The sequence below is a fragment of the Bactrocera oleae genome, chromosome 2 (genome assembly GCF_042242935.1).
Source record: "Bactrocera oleae isolate idBacOlea1 chromosome 2, idBacOlea1, whole genome shotgun sequence".
In the NCBI taxonomy this organism is placed as follows: domain Eukaryota; kingdom Metazoa; phylum Arthropoda; class Insecta; order Diptera; family Tephritidae; genus Bactrocera; species Bactrocera oleae.
The window spans coordinates 2184423-2201870 of NC_091536.1; the positions used below are offsets into that span (position 1 = coordinate 2184423).

Here is a 17448-nt window from a genome sequence, read left to right on the forward strand (position 1 = left end):
AAATTTTGAATTTGGTTATAACTGGGAAATTGTGAAATAAAACATACCCTTTAAAATAGTTATGTTTAGTTATTTTTTTAATTGCATAGCTGTGGGTGTTATAATTGTGTTGGATACTATAACAGGATTTCGCGGTTGGTTACGGAAGTCAGTACATTTTTGAGGAGCACGCTTCAAAATGTTTAGCAGCATTTTTGATATTTTTGACCTTTTGATCCTCTTTCAAGAACTCCATTTTTTCTTTTGTGTAAGTTTTTTTTTTTGGTATTTCTAAACTCTACTTACTTTTTTTAAATTTTCTTTAACACTGCCATATGTACACTAAGTTTAGTTTACGATTATAGAATTTCCATCTTCTGATTCATTAATGATTTCCTATTTGGTGTTCTTTTTTGCTGCTGAGTGTTTGGTGTAAAATACTACTCAAATTTATATTTTGTGGCTGATGACTTGATGACTTTGTAGTATTAGGTTCGCCATCGCCTCAAAACAAACCACCTGACAGACTCACGTCAAGCTCTGTATGCAACAGGTTGGACTTCGTTTGTTTCAAAAACGAGATTAATCCATGCACCAACGAAATACTTTTGGTTTTTTGATTTTAGATTTGTTGCATTGTTTAAATTAAAAATATGATTGTATATACCCCGGGATTTTTCTCAACGGCTCTGACCTTCGGTACTAGATGTGATAATAACGGGCAAAGTGTACAGTTATTTTCAATTCAAGTTTATGCGTAGAACTAAGTAATTTTTTTTAAATTAAAATTAGAAATATTCAAAGAGAAAAGTTGCGTTTGCTTGACTGTCGTAACTCCGAAAGTCTTGTGATAACCAAGCGGTTTTTTACATTACTCAAATATGACTGACTCCTTATAACAGTATGCTAATTCAAAATATCAAAATAGTTTTATTAGCTTTTAATATTTTGTTCGTGGTGAGTCTTCTGGTGGAAATGCCCATATGCAGTTTTAACATTTTTAGTTTTCTCACTATGCTAATGTGCTATATTTACATACATATATACATATGTGTGTTTACTTATGACAAAATGTACATGTGTATGTGTGTCTAACTCCCGCTTAGTGTGCAAAAAATACTCATTCGCTTACGATTATTGTAATATTTTTTCAGCGGCCGAATATGCTCGTATGTATGTACTTGTCATACATGTACTGATGCATTCAATTTTTATTTTTAAAGAAAGCACGGAATTGCATACAATTCCAAACAAACGTACTTACAGATATTTGGGCGGCTTTATTATTTGGTGCGTGCAATTCTGGGCCATTCGCTGCTGGCCTTTGGTCAACGATTTCAGAACCTTCACAATTGTTTTTACTGTATTTTATGCAGTTTCAGCTGCCCTCCGTTTGGCTGAAATTGGGTTGCAAAAAGAAAATAACAAAATAAAAAACAAAACGTTAGCGAAACTACTTCCCACTTTTTTCGCTTTTACAATAATAATGGCAAAATAAAATACTCGACGTCTGCAATTTATTTGATCGCAAAAAATCTATTTGTGCATGCGGGCCAAGCGATTACGGTTAGTCAGAAGTTGAACGCGTTGGCGAGCGTGTACCCGGTGTCCAGTGTCAAGTGCAATACCAACGGATTATTAAGCAAGTGATAAAATATTAAAAGGATATTCATTACAAAAGGATAAAAGGATATTTAATATAAGAATACTGGAAATACCATCAAGTGTGTGTGTGTGTTTAAATTATAAACTAGCGACCGAGTGATCGTAGATGCATAAGGGCCATGATTTGGGTATGAATGAAAAAAAATGCAGAATGCGTTCTTTGTTGTTGTTAAATTATTGCATATCCTAATTCTAGTGTAAAGTTTTTGCCCTGCTGGCTGTTTTGCTGGCCTTCTCGATGTCCTCTAATGCATCGTCCCAAGACAAATCAATAACTGCAGCAGCGGAATCGACTCAAGACGAGGATACAATCGACTTGACTCCACCCGCAGACCTCACAATCGAAAAGGGCGAAGATGAACGCGGTGCAGACCAGGTTTGAGATGTGCTTTTCTAGCAATAAATTTATGCGACGACATCTTCTACTTCTACTTCACAGATCGTGGGCCAGTCTTTGTTTACACCGAGCTTAGGGCAGTCTTTCTTGCCAACACCATTCAATTTGTTTAGTGCAATGTTTCCGGCGTTGAACTCCTTATTATTAATGGGTAACCTGTTTCCTGCCGCGTCGCTTTTAGGCACGCACTCGTTATTGGGTTCAACACACCAATTAGGACCTGCAATGAGTGATGAGATGCCAGCCGATTCAAAGGTTGTTTTAGTGTTAGCTGAAGACCGTAATCCTAATGCTGCGATGAGAGCTGCCCATCAGGAAGCTGCACGAACAATTCGGCAAAATGATATGTTTAGTCAGTTCTTGGCTCAATTTGGTCAAGCTGATTTCGGGCAGATGCTAGCGCAGTCATTGGAACAAATGCAACAACAGAGTCCCAATCAGTTGTTACAGCAAAATGCTGGGCAATTGTTGCAGCAATTTGTGCCGCAGGATTTCTCACAGACGATGGGTCAACTTTTATCGCAAACATTTCAACAGTTTCCCGGTTTAGATTTGTCACAGTTTCCAATGTTAGGGCAGGCACCACCATCCATTGATCCTTCAGTAGGTGCAGCATTGCCGCAAGCGGAAGGTGAAGCCGTTACTTCTGAAGGTGGTGCTGCACCACAAGTGCCATTAGGATTCCAAATGTCAAATTTCCAATCAGCCCTAGATGCAGGCACACAATTATTGGGTCAGGCTTTTCAACAACCAAATAGTGATCCAAGTTCTGGCTTTCAGTTACCAAATTTTCAATCAGCTTTAGACGCAGGTACCCAAATGCTGGGTCAGGCCTTTCAGCAAACTAATTCCGATGCAGCTTCTGGTGGATTTCAACTACCCAACTTTCAATCTGTCATAGATACAAGCAACCAAATGCTTAGCCAGTCAGGCAACTTATTTAATCTTCGTCCGCTGCAATCGTTAGATCCATCCTTATCTGCATCAGATGCTGAACCAGCAGCTTCTCAGATATCAGAAGTTCGTGTCAAACCAGATTCAATTTCCATAGCTGACAATGACCAAAAAATGCAAAAAGATATGAATATGGATGAGTTGAAAATGACGGCTGCTCTGAAAAAAGCTCTTCTCCATAAGAAATTACCAATTTTATGGTTCCGCATTCCCGCTGATTCTTCTGAAAACGTTCACGACCTTGAAATGAAAAAACTTACTACACCTAAAGAAAAAACTGTCGAAGAAAAGCAACTACAAACAAAGTTGCGAGCATTCCAACGCCAAGTTATAACTGAAATAAAGTTCCTACAGGACATTGAACGTCAAGCTAAGGAAATGCGGGCAGCGTCATTGGGCTCAAAGTCACAAAGTTTTAAAGACGATGCTAATGCTAATGCACATATCAGCATGCTGAGTAAGATACCAATTTATAAGATAACTCGCTCTGATATTGAGAAAGCATTGAATGACGATGATGTCAAAAAGCTTTTGCACAAAGCCGCGGTTGCGAATCGCAAAGAAGCTGCAAAGATGACCATATATACGCCAAGTGGTGTAAATATCAAACGCCAAACCTCTAAGTCAACGATGACCCCAAGACAATTGTCAAGAGATGACATTGTCCGCCTGATGGCTTATGCATATCGGATGGCAAATGCTAATGGAATTCGAATGTTAGAATCTTCAGAGAGTAAGAAGCCATCGAGCGACCCAGAGCTAGATGGTACTCAAGCTTCCGGAGATATTTCCAAAACAACTGAACGTAAGTGGCCATCTGATACAAAGACATCGATGAATAGACAGTGGCTGGATGAAGAAAATCGGAAACCAGAAGAAAAACATTTTAAACAGAATCCCACGTTAACGCAAATGAGACAAATGCAACAAAATATGGATCGGAAGTGGTTTGATGAACAAAAACCGTTACTTAAAAACCAGCCAGAAAACTCAATAATGGAACACCAGCGTCAGGCAATGGAGGAAAGTCCCCAAATGCATTCACAACGCCAGTGGATGGATCATAAATCTGACATGTTAAATTGGATGAAAGAAAATTCCCAAAATGCTCAGAGTTTGCAGAACCCAAGCATGCCACCAATGTCAAGCCAATCAGCGGATGGACGAATGTGGGCGGAGCCACAGCCACAAGTAGCAATGCACCAGCCTATGATGATGCAGCAGACTCCGCTACCAACGATTCAACAACCTGAGATGCCTCAGATGGTAGCAAAGCAAGCCCCAATGGAGATTCAACAGATGCCGATACCTATGATGGTAGCGCAACAAGCTCCAATGGAGATGCAACAGATGCCGATGCCTATGATGCAACAACAACATATGGCAGCAAAGCATGATCCAATGGAGATGCGACAGATGACAATGACGATACAACAACCCCAAATGGTAGCGCAGCAAGCTCCAATGCAGATTCAGCAGATGCCGATGCCAATGATGCAACAACCTCAGATGGTAGCTCAGGAAGCGCCAATAGAGATGCAAAACACGCCAATGATGTTGCAACAACCTCAGATGGTAGCACAACAAGCTCCAATGCAGATGGGACAGATGCCAAGGACGGTGCAAGAGCTCCAAATGCCAATGATGATGCAACATCCTCGGGTAACAATGCAAGAGCCGCCCATGCTAATGCAACACACACCTATGATATCGCAACAGCCTCAGACAGAGGTAATGGCGCAAATGAGTGACATGCAACGGCAAACTCAAGAACAAGACATAGTCGGTGAGGCTACGCCACAAATGCCTGAGAATGCGGAAAAAGCTCGATTTAAAGGTAATCTATTTGGTATATTACGCGATAATATTACTCTTTTCCCCACTGACTCAATTGATCGCTCAGGCGGCTCTGTTTTCCATGAATTCGACATGTTTGGATTGGGTGGAGGTGGTGATAAAAAGAGAAAACAAAAAAATAGACCACATCCTGCCTTGAGACCGACAATTATTAATTACTATACTAATACTGGTGGTCGCCCATTAACTTATGGCAGCGGTTATGGTGGTGCAAGTTTAAGCTATGGCTCAAGCAGCAAACCGAGCTATGGTGCGAGTTACGGTGGCGGTGCTAGTGGAAGTTATGGTGCGCCTAAGCCCTATGATGGATATGTCCCAAGTTATGGAAGCTATGGTGCAAGTGCAGGAGGAAGCTACAGTAGCACTGGATATGCAGCACCCAGTATCGTATCTTACAGAACTGCTGTTGGAGACGATGAAATCAGAGCCATGCTTCAGGAGCACACACATATGGTGAGCAATTTTAATCATTAAGTAATTGTATGTACACACACGTAGTTGGCAGTGCAGTAGTGTATCCGTAGTTTGTTTAAATCATTTTGAATATCTAATGTTCGATTACAATAATTTCAACATTTGGTGACAACCTCTGCTTTTCTGCTTTATTAGCTTGTATAAAGATCTGTGTATTTGGCCAAAGTATTCACGTCAAGGTCATGTCTCTAGACCTGAAATATATACCCTTTCTTACCTATAATTGGCAAATTGACGCTTAAACCTGCGGCAGATATTTTTGGCCCTTTCTTTCTATTGTCGCTTCTGGATATTATTGGAAAATGAGAAGGAACTTAAAACGTACACTCAGAAGTGGGACCGTTTTTTATAAGTGTCTCACGTTCCTCCTTACTTGTAGCAAGAACAAACATTATTAAATGATATTATGGCCTGATGCTAAGATTTCATAGATTCTACTTTCGTAAGAATGGCTTCGGTACTTAGCGAAACAAAACATATTCTTTAAACAAACTGACGGTCTATCGCAACTGACCTATTCACATATACATACATGTAGATATTGAAAATTTCATATTTTGTATTATATTTATAAATAGCCTAGCCTCTCATACATATATTGACAGTAGAGCTCACATAGTCACACTATATCATTTATCACTTCGTTACTAATTACTTCACTCACGCTCATCAAAGTTTTGTTTTGGGTTTCCTTGCAAATTTCATATCATTAACAGGTGACGCATTTCAGAAAATGATGTCCGACACAGACCGCAACCCCGTTAATATCACAGTTGTGCCAAGTACAACAACATACCACGAAACGTCGACGGCCAATGAAGACATTTATCAAAAACACCCAACATCGCAGCCGAAAACATCTTCGATTATTGATAAGCCAAATTCTACCACAACAACAATAACAACGCCTACAATCTCGCCAACCACAACTTCGTCAAAGTTAACAAGGTTAGATTGTAAGTTAAGACTAAACAGTATTTTAGATAAAGGTAAAACTTACAAAGGTGATTGCATAAGACATAAACGGAACGCCAATTACGGTACGCTGCAGCCCATCGACGCGAATTCATTAAATGAGTTACGTAAAACTTATAAGAACTCATTAAAAGAGATAACGTTGAACCCCGATGAAGATCCGGCGGATGCTCTGATGCGTTACAATGCCGCTTCCATTCGGGCTGCTTTGGAACACGCAAATCAAGCGCCGATGGAGATAAATACAGGCTGTGAAGAAGCTACCACAATTGAGGAACACAACAATGAAGCGTATTACGATGGCGTCCAAATGCCGGTTTTAAATCACGTTCCTACGCATTTGCCTGTATTTTCAGAAACTAACAATTATAAGATTATCGAGAATACTGTTCGTGAACCAGTTAACGTGCAACCCCAAATGCAACAAATCCAATTTGAGCCCCAAAGCTCTGATAAATCCCGTAAGCATGAGCAAGAATGTAAAATTCTGAAAAAAAAACAGGGTCATATAGAACCCGTAGAAGATAAGAGTTTTCCGCTGTTTATTGTCGATCCTGAAGAACCCAAGCCCACAAACGCTTCAAAAGTAAGTGAAGCGACAACGATGATTTCCGGTTTATCTGAAAGTGAACTCAGAACTGTGTTGGAGCTTATTAAGCAACAGATGCAATCGTGCTGTGATAAGTGTCGAGATCGAATTTTGGGTAACATAAAATCGAATATCAACGTATTGCATTCTTACGAGAGTCTTCAGAAGGATGAAGCGACAAAGATGCATTCAAAAACAGCAGTCTCCGCTTCAAATTTGAACTCTAAAAGATGTAGGGATGATGAGAAATTCGAAAAGTGGTTACGTGAAATGGAAGCTAAAGGGTATGAGTCCAAGTACTTGACAAAGTCACATCATTGGCAGTATTTGAACAGCGGTAAACTGGCTTTAGCTATGGAAAGCGGTGAACACGATCAGGAAACAAATAATAGAGTTTTTAAGGAAACTAACGAGCCGTCTTTCAAACGTTATACTCCACCAGGTATACCGATTCAGGATAAGGTGCGAAAGAGTAAAAAATTGAGTATGTATAATAAGCATAAGGGTAAAGCATTTGGAAAAAAATTGCCCGACCTGAAGTACTCTATTAGAGAGCACGTGCATGTGGTTAACGATGAGCTGCACCATTTAAAGCAAAACTCTGAGGAAGTTGCACCCAGTCCATATGCCATGCGTGGTAAATTTAAGATCAGTAGTGCTAGAAAGCATAGTGGCACTGCAGCTGTGCACATACCGATAAAATTTAATGCAATGTCGCAAGTACGATCGTCACTGAGTAATACAGTCGATGAAAATAAGGCTAAAGTGGTGGAACTATTAAGTTTACTATACGACTTGAGTCCACGTACTGAGAGTACGACTAACGATAAGCCCCCACAGCTCTCAGTTTTAGTTATGCCAATTGTTCCGGCGACTTCGACCGTGAGTCCCGTTCAAGTTACTACAACTGCTAGAGCACGGACAAAACGAATGCGTTCCCGACGAAAGCAGAAAATAGAAAATGCTATACCGACAAAAGTCAAACAAAGTAGTATCGCTAAACAGTAACAAAAGAGGATTCATATTTTTATATATATTATATGATTATTCATAAGTTATACAGATAGATAGTGCCTATAATAATTATATCTCAAATTTCAAGATCTGTTAAATATTACTTGCATTGTTTTTAATTATTTTCTTTTGATTAATTTTTATTACCGAATTTAGAATTCCATTACATCTATTGCTTATTTTTGAAATTGCTCCTTCATCTATCATTTCATGCTCACCTCATAAATGCGGCCAATGATCATCACATATCTTCATCTCCCAAACTCATTGAAAATCGCGTTGATACAGCTCTAGTGTTAATCCAGAAAGTTCATCTTACATAGATCCTGAAAATGTAGGGTCGATTTTCAGCTTCAGTCAAAGTATCTTAACACCTTTTATGGAGTTACAATCTGTACCATTATATGAAAGGGATCCATGGAATTACAAATCGTATGACTTGCATTATCCGCTCTATGAGGATGGTGGAAGTTATGAACCATATTTAAATAGTAAACGTGTAAAACGGAATTCGCGTGGTTATACAAACAACATACTCACCCCTACTATTCTGGATAATTTCTTGAAAGTACGTGTGCAGTTTGAAAAAAGCTTTCCGGAGCTTTATAAAAGTTTACGTGATCAACAGCGCGCTCTTAATTTGACGAGAGTATCCGTGAAGCCGCCCGTGATACCTAAAGAAGTGATGTATCCACCAACAGAATTGGGTGCTGCGGAATTGTTACCATCAGATTTCAGCTCCACTCAAAACATTGAACCCACAACTAAAAATGAAGATGCTATAGACTATTTTTCATTTGATGATGATTAGAATAATAAATGATACATTCTTGAAAGTAGCCTACCAAAATACCCTGTGTAATTGAAATGTGTAAAATAAAAGAAAACAATTAAATATGTAAAATTGTAGGATTATTTTTTAATAAGAACATATTTGGTATCCTATGACCAATGGAGACGTGAGAATAATTAATGTGATTTTAAAAAAGTCAGAATGGGTCTAACAAGGTTTGCAACAAATCGGGCACATTTTCTTGCACACCGAAGACAGGGGCAGCGATCCATCATAATTGGAGAACAAGTGGATATCGGTCACAGATGCTTTAACCCAAACCTAGGTTCTAATACAAATTAAATGAAGTTATTTACCTTGGATATTGTTAAATTTATTAATTTATACAGAAAGTTTGAGTTTCTATCAAATTAACAAAGAGCAAACTAAAAATGGGTTAACCAACGATATCCACAAAATTATTAGAAATAACAGGGGACTGAAAATGTAAGTTAATCATCTAAGTGATGTATTAGAGAATGAGGATTGGATGTAGTTAGAAGTCCAGCTACGCCACAGACACTATGCATGAGTCCATCCGTCCGTTCGTACAAGCGATCTTGATGAAACTTGGTACACGTGTTCCCTGGCACTCAAGAGGTATTGCAGTTGCATTTTATGGTACTGAATATCGCAGTGAAAAAAGGTATCTGTGGATTGAACATTTTTAAAAAAATCGGCCATGCCTACTTCCCATATATCACAATTGTAAATTCCATATGATTTTTTCACTTTACTCGAATACATTGAGAGCCGTTATCGAATATAAATTTTTAAATTATAGCCCCAGATACCGAGTCTGTGGACCTGAATGCCTATAACTGATATTTTAGACAAATATATGTAAATTTGTGAGATACACCATATTATTGAAATGCATACTCTTAGATTTTTTTGATAAAAATGTGACTTTGTGTCACAAATGGGTAAAATGGGGTAAGTAAGTACTTCCCGTCATATAAAAATGTTCCTACTTCAAGTTGACTTTATATTAATGAAATTTGGATTTCACTCTCTGGTGATAGTAAGTCGTAATAATTTCCGATTCTGTGGTTGATTTTTTCCTCATACACTCATATAATAAATTTTGTTTCTTTAATTGAGTTTATATCACATACGTACGTTTATCTAAATATCATTAATATTAAGCCAGTGGTTAAATCATTTATAAAAAATCGCACAGTTTGACCTAAATAAACTATTTAAAATCAATTTAATCAGCTCCAAAGCAGGTGAAGTCACAACGATCAGAATCGATATTATTGTAGCGTTTTGGATCAGCTGGATAAAAAAATTCGTGAGAAAAGACCTGGTTTGCAGCACAAAAAAACTCATTTTTCATCAAGACAATGCACCTGCTCACAAAGGTGTTTTAACAATGACAAAATTCAACGAATCAAAGTACGAACTACTTGAGCATCCACCGTATTCACCAGATTTGGCTCCCCGCGACTACTACCTCTACAGAAATCTGAACAATTCCTTCGTGAAAAGCGTTTTTCGTCGAATAAAGAAGCTATTACAGCCGTAGACGGTTAGTCATTACAGAGATGGCATAAAATTATAGAAGGAACATTGGAATAAGTGTATTGAAGTTAAGGAAGATTATATTAAATAAAGAAATATATTTCGTACCAAAAACAGTACTTTTTCATTTCGAGCGCAGAAACTTTACAACCAACCTGAAATCTGAAAATCTATTGGTTATAGTCAAACAAAAGAGCAGCAGAGGAACAGTTTACAGATTTCTATGTGGCCTATTTGAAATGAAATAAATTCGCTGTCATAAATTAAAAATATGAGTAGCGCATAGTAATTTTTTGCCCCTTTTCCGGTCATGTTAATTTGAAAACTTCCTGTACTCAAAATGCTATTGTATATCTCACGTACAGTCCAAGAAGTGTCCTTTGAATATTGGTTCCTACAAATAGATGATTTTAATGCCCGTGTTGCCCTCTCATAGAATTAATACAAACTCTGCATTGTATAATATAACACATACATATAGTCTTTACTGGGAATGACTCACAATTCGGTTTACATTGGGCACAACACATTTTCACTTATATTGACACCGGTCTCTCCAGCAGTATAATTAACAGCATATACCTCAGTCTGTTTAATGCGTGTTAATTTTCATACATAATTATTAAAGTCCAAGGGTATACCTTCCTGCGGTACACGCTTACACAAATTCATAATGGTCCACGCATGTAAAAATCTGTGGAATTTCAGTGAATATGCATACACACATACACACATTTATATGGTTGCATCTAAATAGCCAGCTATCATGCGGAATGGAGAAGGTTTTAATATTATATTTCATGGGCAATTTGTGGATATCACATTAGCGGTGCGTAAGTCCCACACAAATTAACATTTACACAAATGTTTATATTTTACATTTAAGCTGAAAAGTGAGATAATCATGTGCAAGTTCAGGTATAAGCCCAGTTGTAAAGGGACTTGAATATTCAGCGATGTCATGCATACTTTGCTTACAAACTGCAGTGATGCGTAGAGAACGTGGCTTTTAAAAAGTTGTTCTTTGAAAAGGCCAGAGACAGATTAGGCTAAGTTAGGTTAAAGAGATATGCCATGATAGGTAGGTTTGTTTTTGGTCGTGAACGAAATTTGTTCAGCAAAACAATTAGAAGCCTTAATAAAAAATTGTATCTGATTTGGTCGTAGACCAATTGATGCAAAATGAGTTGGTCATACTTCTGCAGCAAATTCTTCTTCAAAAAACTTCTTCTGTTTGAATCCTATACCAAAACTCATTCAGGTGGAGGTGGAGAATTTTGTTTAATTGTTGGAAACGTAAGCCCACAACTTTCGATACAGCATGTTGCATAAGCTCAAGCTTTGCGCGTGAACGCTAAGTTTGGTTAAATTTCTACGTAGGTAATACAAAACATGTGCATGACCTAGCAGGAAATTTTTATTAGTGCATAATTTTGAAAAGGTCAATTGTGCAACTATATTTATTTATAAATATACTCTCCCAACATGTTACTACAGAGTATAATAGTTTTGTTCACCCAACACGTCTCTCCGTTTGTTCGTGCAAGCGATAACTTGAGTAAAAAATGAGATATGCTTATCACTAGTGCTTTGTCAACCAAACTTGTTGAAAATAAGTTCCCTAGCACTTCTTCACACACTAAGCAACTACATGAAATCAGATGATATCCGCGGCCACTCCCTAAATGCTTTCATAGGTATAACTTTATCTCGTCATTCTTATGCTACCAAAAAAAGGCCCAAAAAGTACTTTGTGTAATGTTTGGAAATACCGTTTTTTAATGAGTTACTATTATATCTTTCCATAGATTCTACTCAACGTCTCCACATACTCATTAAGTAAGAGTAAACAAATTTTTAATATCTTGAATGACAGAATTAGGGAGCGTTTAGCATAACATATGTTCTCATTTCTTCCTAGGGTTCCTACAAGAACCAAATACAAATGTGACAGCTGCTTTTATGTATATTTTGTGTGCGTGTGTTTGGATTTACTTATGAACATATTTATACCCATGCGAGCAGGTCGTTTGATAAAATTTTAAACTCAATTAAAATTTTACGTACAATATTAAAAAGTTTTCGCTTAAGAGTGTAATGAACTTTTACACAGAAAATATTCCCACTCCATATATTCATAAGCGTATCTTCATTTTCACTGCAATATCTAAATGGAAATGTAACTCCGTAGGCTATATACTCATATAGTGTATAAGGTTATATATTATAAGAAGGTGTCACATTCTTATAATTACTACACTTACATTCGTGTTGGATAAGTTTTTGTTGTTGTCAAAATCCAATTCTTAGTGCAACTGGTTGTAACTTTTGGGATTATTTAAGTATACTTGAGTATATGTTTCCACGCAATTTTGAAGTAAGCCGACCGACATACTCGTCATAAAGTCTGGTAGTATAAAGAAAATCATTATATGTATTCAGGGCTGGTTTAACGGCAGGGCCGACAGCGCCGCGACCTGGGTCCCTCACATTCTGGGAGCCTTAACAAAATGAAAGAACAAATAAAAAAAAAAAAACGAATCAACTAAGATGTTTTTGTATTGCATAATAAAGGAAAGCAATTTATATATACTCGTATATCAAAGTATTGGTTACTGTATTACATATCACATATCCCGGCTGTGTAGGTAATACGAGTATATGGGAGTTGAGGTAACTCATGCACCGATTTCACACATTTTCGACATTGAATCGTTCACTTAATTTTGCTAAGATACCTTATCCGATTTTACCCATTAATAACACAAGGCATCTATTATCGGGGAAAGATTCTTTCTAAATTTTAGTTATATATCTCATAGAGTGTGCGATAGACACTGAGGTCCACATATTCGGAATTTGAGGGCTTGGATAGTTATAGTCTCATATGAACATTTTTCGGTTGGTGCTTGATTTATATACTGTATATGATTTATATATAAAATATGGGAATATGTAGGTGTGGTTGTTGCCCGCTACGAATTTTCACAGTGTAATATAAGAATGCCACGATAGTGTTATGCGCCGATTTTCGTTGAAATTTGTTTTAGTTATAGGATTTCACTTAAGAGGGTGCGGTGCCATGCATCTATACAATTTTTATACAGTGTCCTATAGATCTCTACCAACTTTACTGTAAAAATTAATGCTTTTGACATATTTATTAATTGAGTTGTCGCAGTTTTAGTAGTTTTCCACAAACCTCTTACATGAGATGATGAGCGTGTTTCTCATCCGATTTCATCCAATTTCAAACTTTATGTGGAGGTGCCAGAAGGACTTGTCAGTGATTTTAGTTGCTGATAATTTATATATATATTATTATATATCTATCTCAATTAGTTTTAGGTTTTACAAACAACCGTTAGCCGTTGTTGCGAGAGTATTAAAATATTTTGTACAATATAATATAATAGAATTATGTTAATATATTGTATTATCAATTAACATTGTTATATCGATCATATGCTTTAATACTTGCAAGTTCTTGTGTAAAAATTTAATTGAGCAAGCTCGCACCATTCAAATAGTGCCTGGGGATTAATAAATCAGATCAGGAATAATGATTGCATCGAACTATGATTTACGACATTCCGCTGCCTTTGAAATGCTGCATACAATAAGAAAATTTTTAAACGATTACAATAATAGCAAACATGGACAAAATGTTCACTACCCAGAAGAGAGAGGGTAAATAAAACAAGCTTGGATGAAAAAGAATGGACTCTAGCATGGCAGCAATTTATGCAATTAAGCAAATTGTCGCGGTTGGTATATTTATGCCCCATTGGTTGGCGATTTATTTTTTAAATGTGTCGAACTTTTAGAACTGTGGAACAAATTGCTGTGTAGCACTATCTGTTTCCGCAGTGTTGACTATGTTGAGAGTAGTTAAACGCAGAACAAATTATTGGTATGTCGCAGTTAAGCCTAATACATATTTAATCCTTCTAACAAAAGCGTTTGGTGAACTACTTGCTAATGGTTCTAGAGCCAGCTGGAGCTTCTGTCTGACATACTTATCTGTAGCGATTAATTCGAACATTCGGTATTTTGGTTAGTTTGGTTGATTGAAAATTTTAAGTGGCTCTGCCTATTTTATTTGCTAATTTCCAAGTTGAGGTTTCTAATGCGTGATTCGCTGTAAGTGGTGTCTTATTTATGCTCCCACTGTTTTTATTTGCACTCTCACAAGATACAGCACGAGTTTGGTATATATTTTGCACCTCAAAAAACAGTCAGACGATGGTTGATTTAGTAGAAATAGCTTGTGAAAGACCCAATATCTGAAAGAATTTATTAATGCTTAACCCTTCCGAACTTTTCCCAGAATGGTTAAGCAAATGATAAAAAATGGGGAAAGTCCTGCTCATAACCACTATTCTCGCAATACTAATTTCAAAATTTCAATAAGTTTACTATATATTTATGGCCTTCATGATGTTTATTCTCAAGTTGGAATTTTAATGATATGTCATAGCCGCATGAGTCCCGTTTTGTTGTTTCGCCTACATCTATCTTACAGGAAACATCTGAGTTTGCATGTAAATTTCACTGAAATAGGTTATTTGGTTTCGAATCATAGCAAGTACACACATTTACCTTATACAACCATAGGTATGCATATATCTACTCGTATACAGAAATGTGGTCGACAGTTGATACTGTAGACGGAAATACCTGGCAATGTTTTGACATTTCCGCTCTTCGGATTGAGACGCTTCGAAAATTGTACTCCGTTACGTTACACACCCCATATAAACTAAATAAAATCAAGTGGCAATGATTCCATTTCGTCAATGTGTAATGGGTGGAAAGGTTGAAAGTCAATGAGTTTGATGAGAAAGTTTTCGGAGGCAAGTGGACGAAAGTCACGCACGGCACGAAAGTCGGCCTAAGTCAAGTTCACTCCAATTGTACGAAATAAGTAAAGGGTTGAACCAAAGGTAAGGCCAGTTTTGGTGCAGTTGTATGAAAATGTATATGTAAGTATATGTGAAATAATACTACATATAATATGTATGTATATATCTATGTCCAATGTACTTACATATGTATGCACTCTTAAGTAAACAAAAATTTATTGATTTGTGTCACGTGCGTCGCCGTCATTGTACCTGCTATATAATACCTTTTATATAATGCAATTCACCGACATTTGCATTTACCATTTCAGTCCAAATTCATCTTCCTCTCTTGTATGTAAGTAATCAAAATATATGTATATATGTATCTAGCTCAAAAATACTAAAAATACAATTAGTTCACCAATACAAGTATTTTAACTGTAAAGCAGTAAACTGCTGAAATGCAGTGAATTTCACTGTTATCCGCTATATTCGTATTTGAGTATGTAAACACGCGCTGTTTGTAGCTGTTGCCACTGCTTCTCCGAACGATGATTTGATAAGTTTTGCATCGTTTTCGTTTTGTCAGCGTTAATTCGAGCATATGGAGCAGCAATAATAACAACAATGTCAACTTTTGTATTCTCGTGGAATAGAGTTCGTTATACAACTGCTGACAGCCGATAACGCTACCCAATGAAATCAAAGTGCTAAATTGCAAATCGTTAGAAGTTTACAATTGGTCATCAAAAAAACAAAAAAGAGAGTTCCAGGAGATTGTTTGGGTGTTTGATTATTACATATTTGATTTTAGATCTATTAATTAATTCTTCGGTCAATTAATGTTTGCACATTTTATTAATGATAGTATCGGAGCAACCCTGGTTATTAGAGATATCCTATTTTGTCACATATCCGATGCATAGTCACAAAAGAAAGAAAAAAAAGAAGCTTGAATGCGTGGTTAGTTTAAATTCAATGCCTGGTCCTCAAGTTGGTGATCGCACTTGGATATAGTCTTTTGTGAATACGTCAAAATAGAACTCCTATATCTGATAAGTCTGCAAAGCGCCTTGAGACCATTATAAGTTTGCTTAGGCGAGTTGTCTTGCAAGTGTAGTCTTTTCCAGAGCCCTCCACCACACCCCATAGAACATATTAGGCTTGACTATGGTGTTATAAAGCCAAAGGACTATTTTTGGTGAGAGATCCCATATTTTGCCAAAGATTAAAAGGTCAATTACTCAATAAATAAATGGGTAAGAGACATTAAATGTAACTTGAGCAAAAATTGAGTTATCGAAATGAAAATTTGTACATGTGTTCTTTGGTCAAATCGGGAGGACGGTATTGTAGGCAGCCGTAATCGGAAGACTAAATTAAGATACAGAACTGCAATTTGGTACAACGAATCGCATTAGAGAGGGCATCTGTATGTATATCTGTATATAATGTATATATTTGCCACACCATTCAAGCTAGATCACTCAAATTTGAACCGGGTAAATTATTTTGAGACCTTTTACGACAGTGTAAAAAAAGGTAAAATCGAATGATAACACCACTTCCCATATAACGGTTTTGTTAAAAGCTACTGAAAGTGCGATAAATCAATAACTAAATGCTTCTGAGGCATTCAATTTTACATCCGGGATGGTAAAAAGGGGATTTTCTAGGTGAATGACATATCTCCAGACCTACTCTACCAATTTCAACCAAATTTGGTATATAACATTATTTTGCCTTTCCCAATTCCGATTACAACCCCGCCTACTTTCTATATAACACAAATTTAAATTCCATCTGATTCGTTCACTAATATACATAGTTACACATGGTTTAAAAATTGTCAAAATCGGACCATACGTGTTCAAGCCCCCAAATACTGGTGATGTGGATCCAGTGCCAATGGCTGACTTTTTACCGAAAATATCGGTCAATGTATGAGATATATAATTGAAACTAGGAATGAATTCTTTCCTGATAACAGTAAGTCTGTATGTCGAATCGAGTCAATACTTCCCTTAGCTCGTATATCCTTTATACCGCATATATCAACCAATATCTAAGTTATCTTAATGAACTTGAAGGTGTGTTTTTAATGTGTATCTTTGTGCCTAATATGGATAAAATCGGCTGAAAATTTTTCCTAGCTTCCATAGAACTAATGTCGAAATTTTCAAATATCCGATTGACTTTACTACTTATATATGTATTGATGATGGTATGTGAGGTACCTTAATTAATGTAGTAATGCCAAAAATATATCAAATCGGGTCAATACTCTTCCATATTTGCCATATACCTATTATAAGATTTTCAAACTTTCGGTTGGCTA

At 36.8% G+C, this 17448-nt stretch overlaps 2 protein-coding genes across 3 annotated transcripts; both read left to right on the forward strand.

Moving 5' to 3' along the window:
* Positions 1 to 1536: 1536 nt before the first annotated feature.
* dec (defective chorion) lies at positions 1537 to 8803 on the forward strand. 2 transcript variants are annotated; one of them, XM_036373634.2, is made up of 6 exons: positions 1538 to 1772; positions 1841 to 2020; positions 2084 to 4832; positions 4899 to 5305; positions 6057 to 6274; positions 8193 to 8803. In XM_036373634.2, the coding sequence occupies exons 1-6, from the start codon at positions 1764 to 1766 to the stop codon at positions 8713 to 8715; spliced, it is 4086 nt and encodes a 1361-aa protein (XP_036229527.2). In that variant the 5' UTR covers positions 1538 to 1763; the 3' UTR covers positions 8716 to 8803. The 2 variants fall into 2 exon arrangements, with proteins under 2 accessions (XP_069962719.1, XP_036229527.2); XM_070106618.1 differs by lacking the exon at positions 8193 to 8803 and having other exon boundaries at positions 1537 to 1772; positions 6043 to 6199.
* LOC138855798 (defective chorion protein, FC177 isoform-like) lies at positions 6279 to 8186 on the forward strand (the record flags this gene model as incomplete). Its single annotated transcript, XM_070105813.1, has 1 exon — positions 6279 to 8186. A coding segment is annotated over one exon (1620 nt), but the record flags the coding sequence as incomplete, so codon positions are not given.
* Positions 8804 to 17448: the final 8645 nt, after the last annotated feature.

Excerpts from the sequence above, each read along its gene's own strand:
- dec (XM_036373634.2), top strand. Across the intron at positions 2,021-2,083 it reads ATGAACGCGGTGCAGACCAG|ATCGTGGGCCAGTCTTTGTT; the intron begins GTTTGAGATGTG and ends TCTACTTCACAG. Across the intron at positions 5,306-6,056 it reads TTCAGGAGCACACACATATG|AAAATGATGTCCGACACAGA; the intron begins GTGAGCAATTTT and ends GACGCATTTCAG.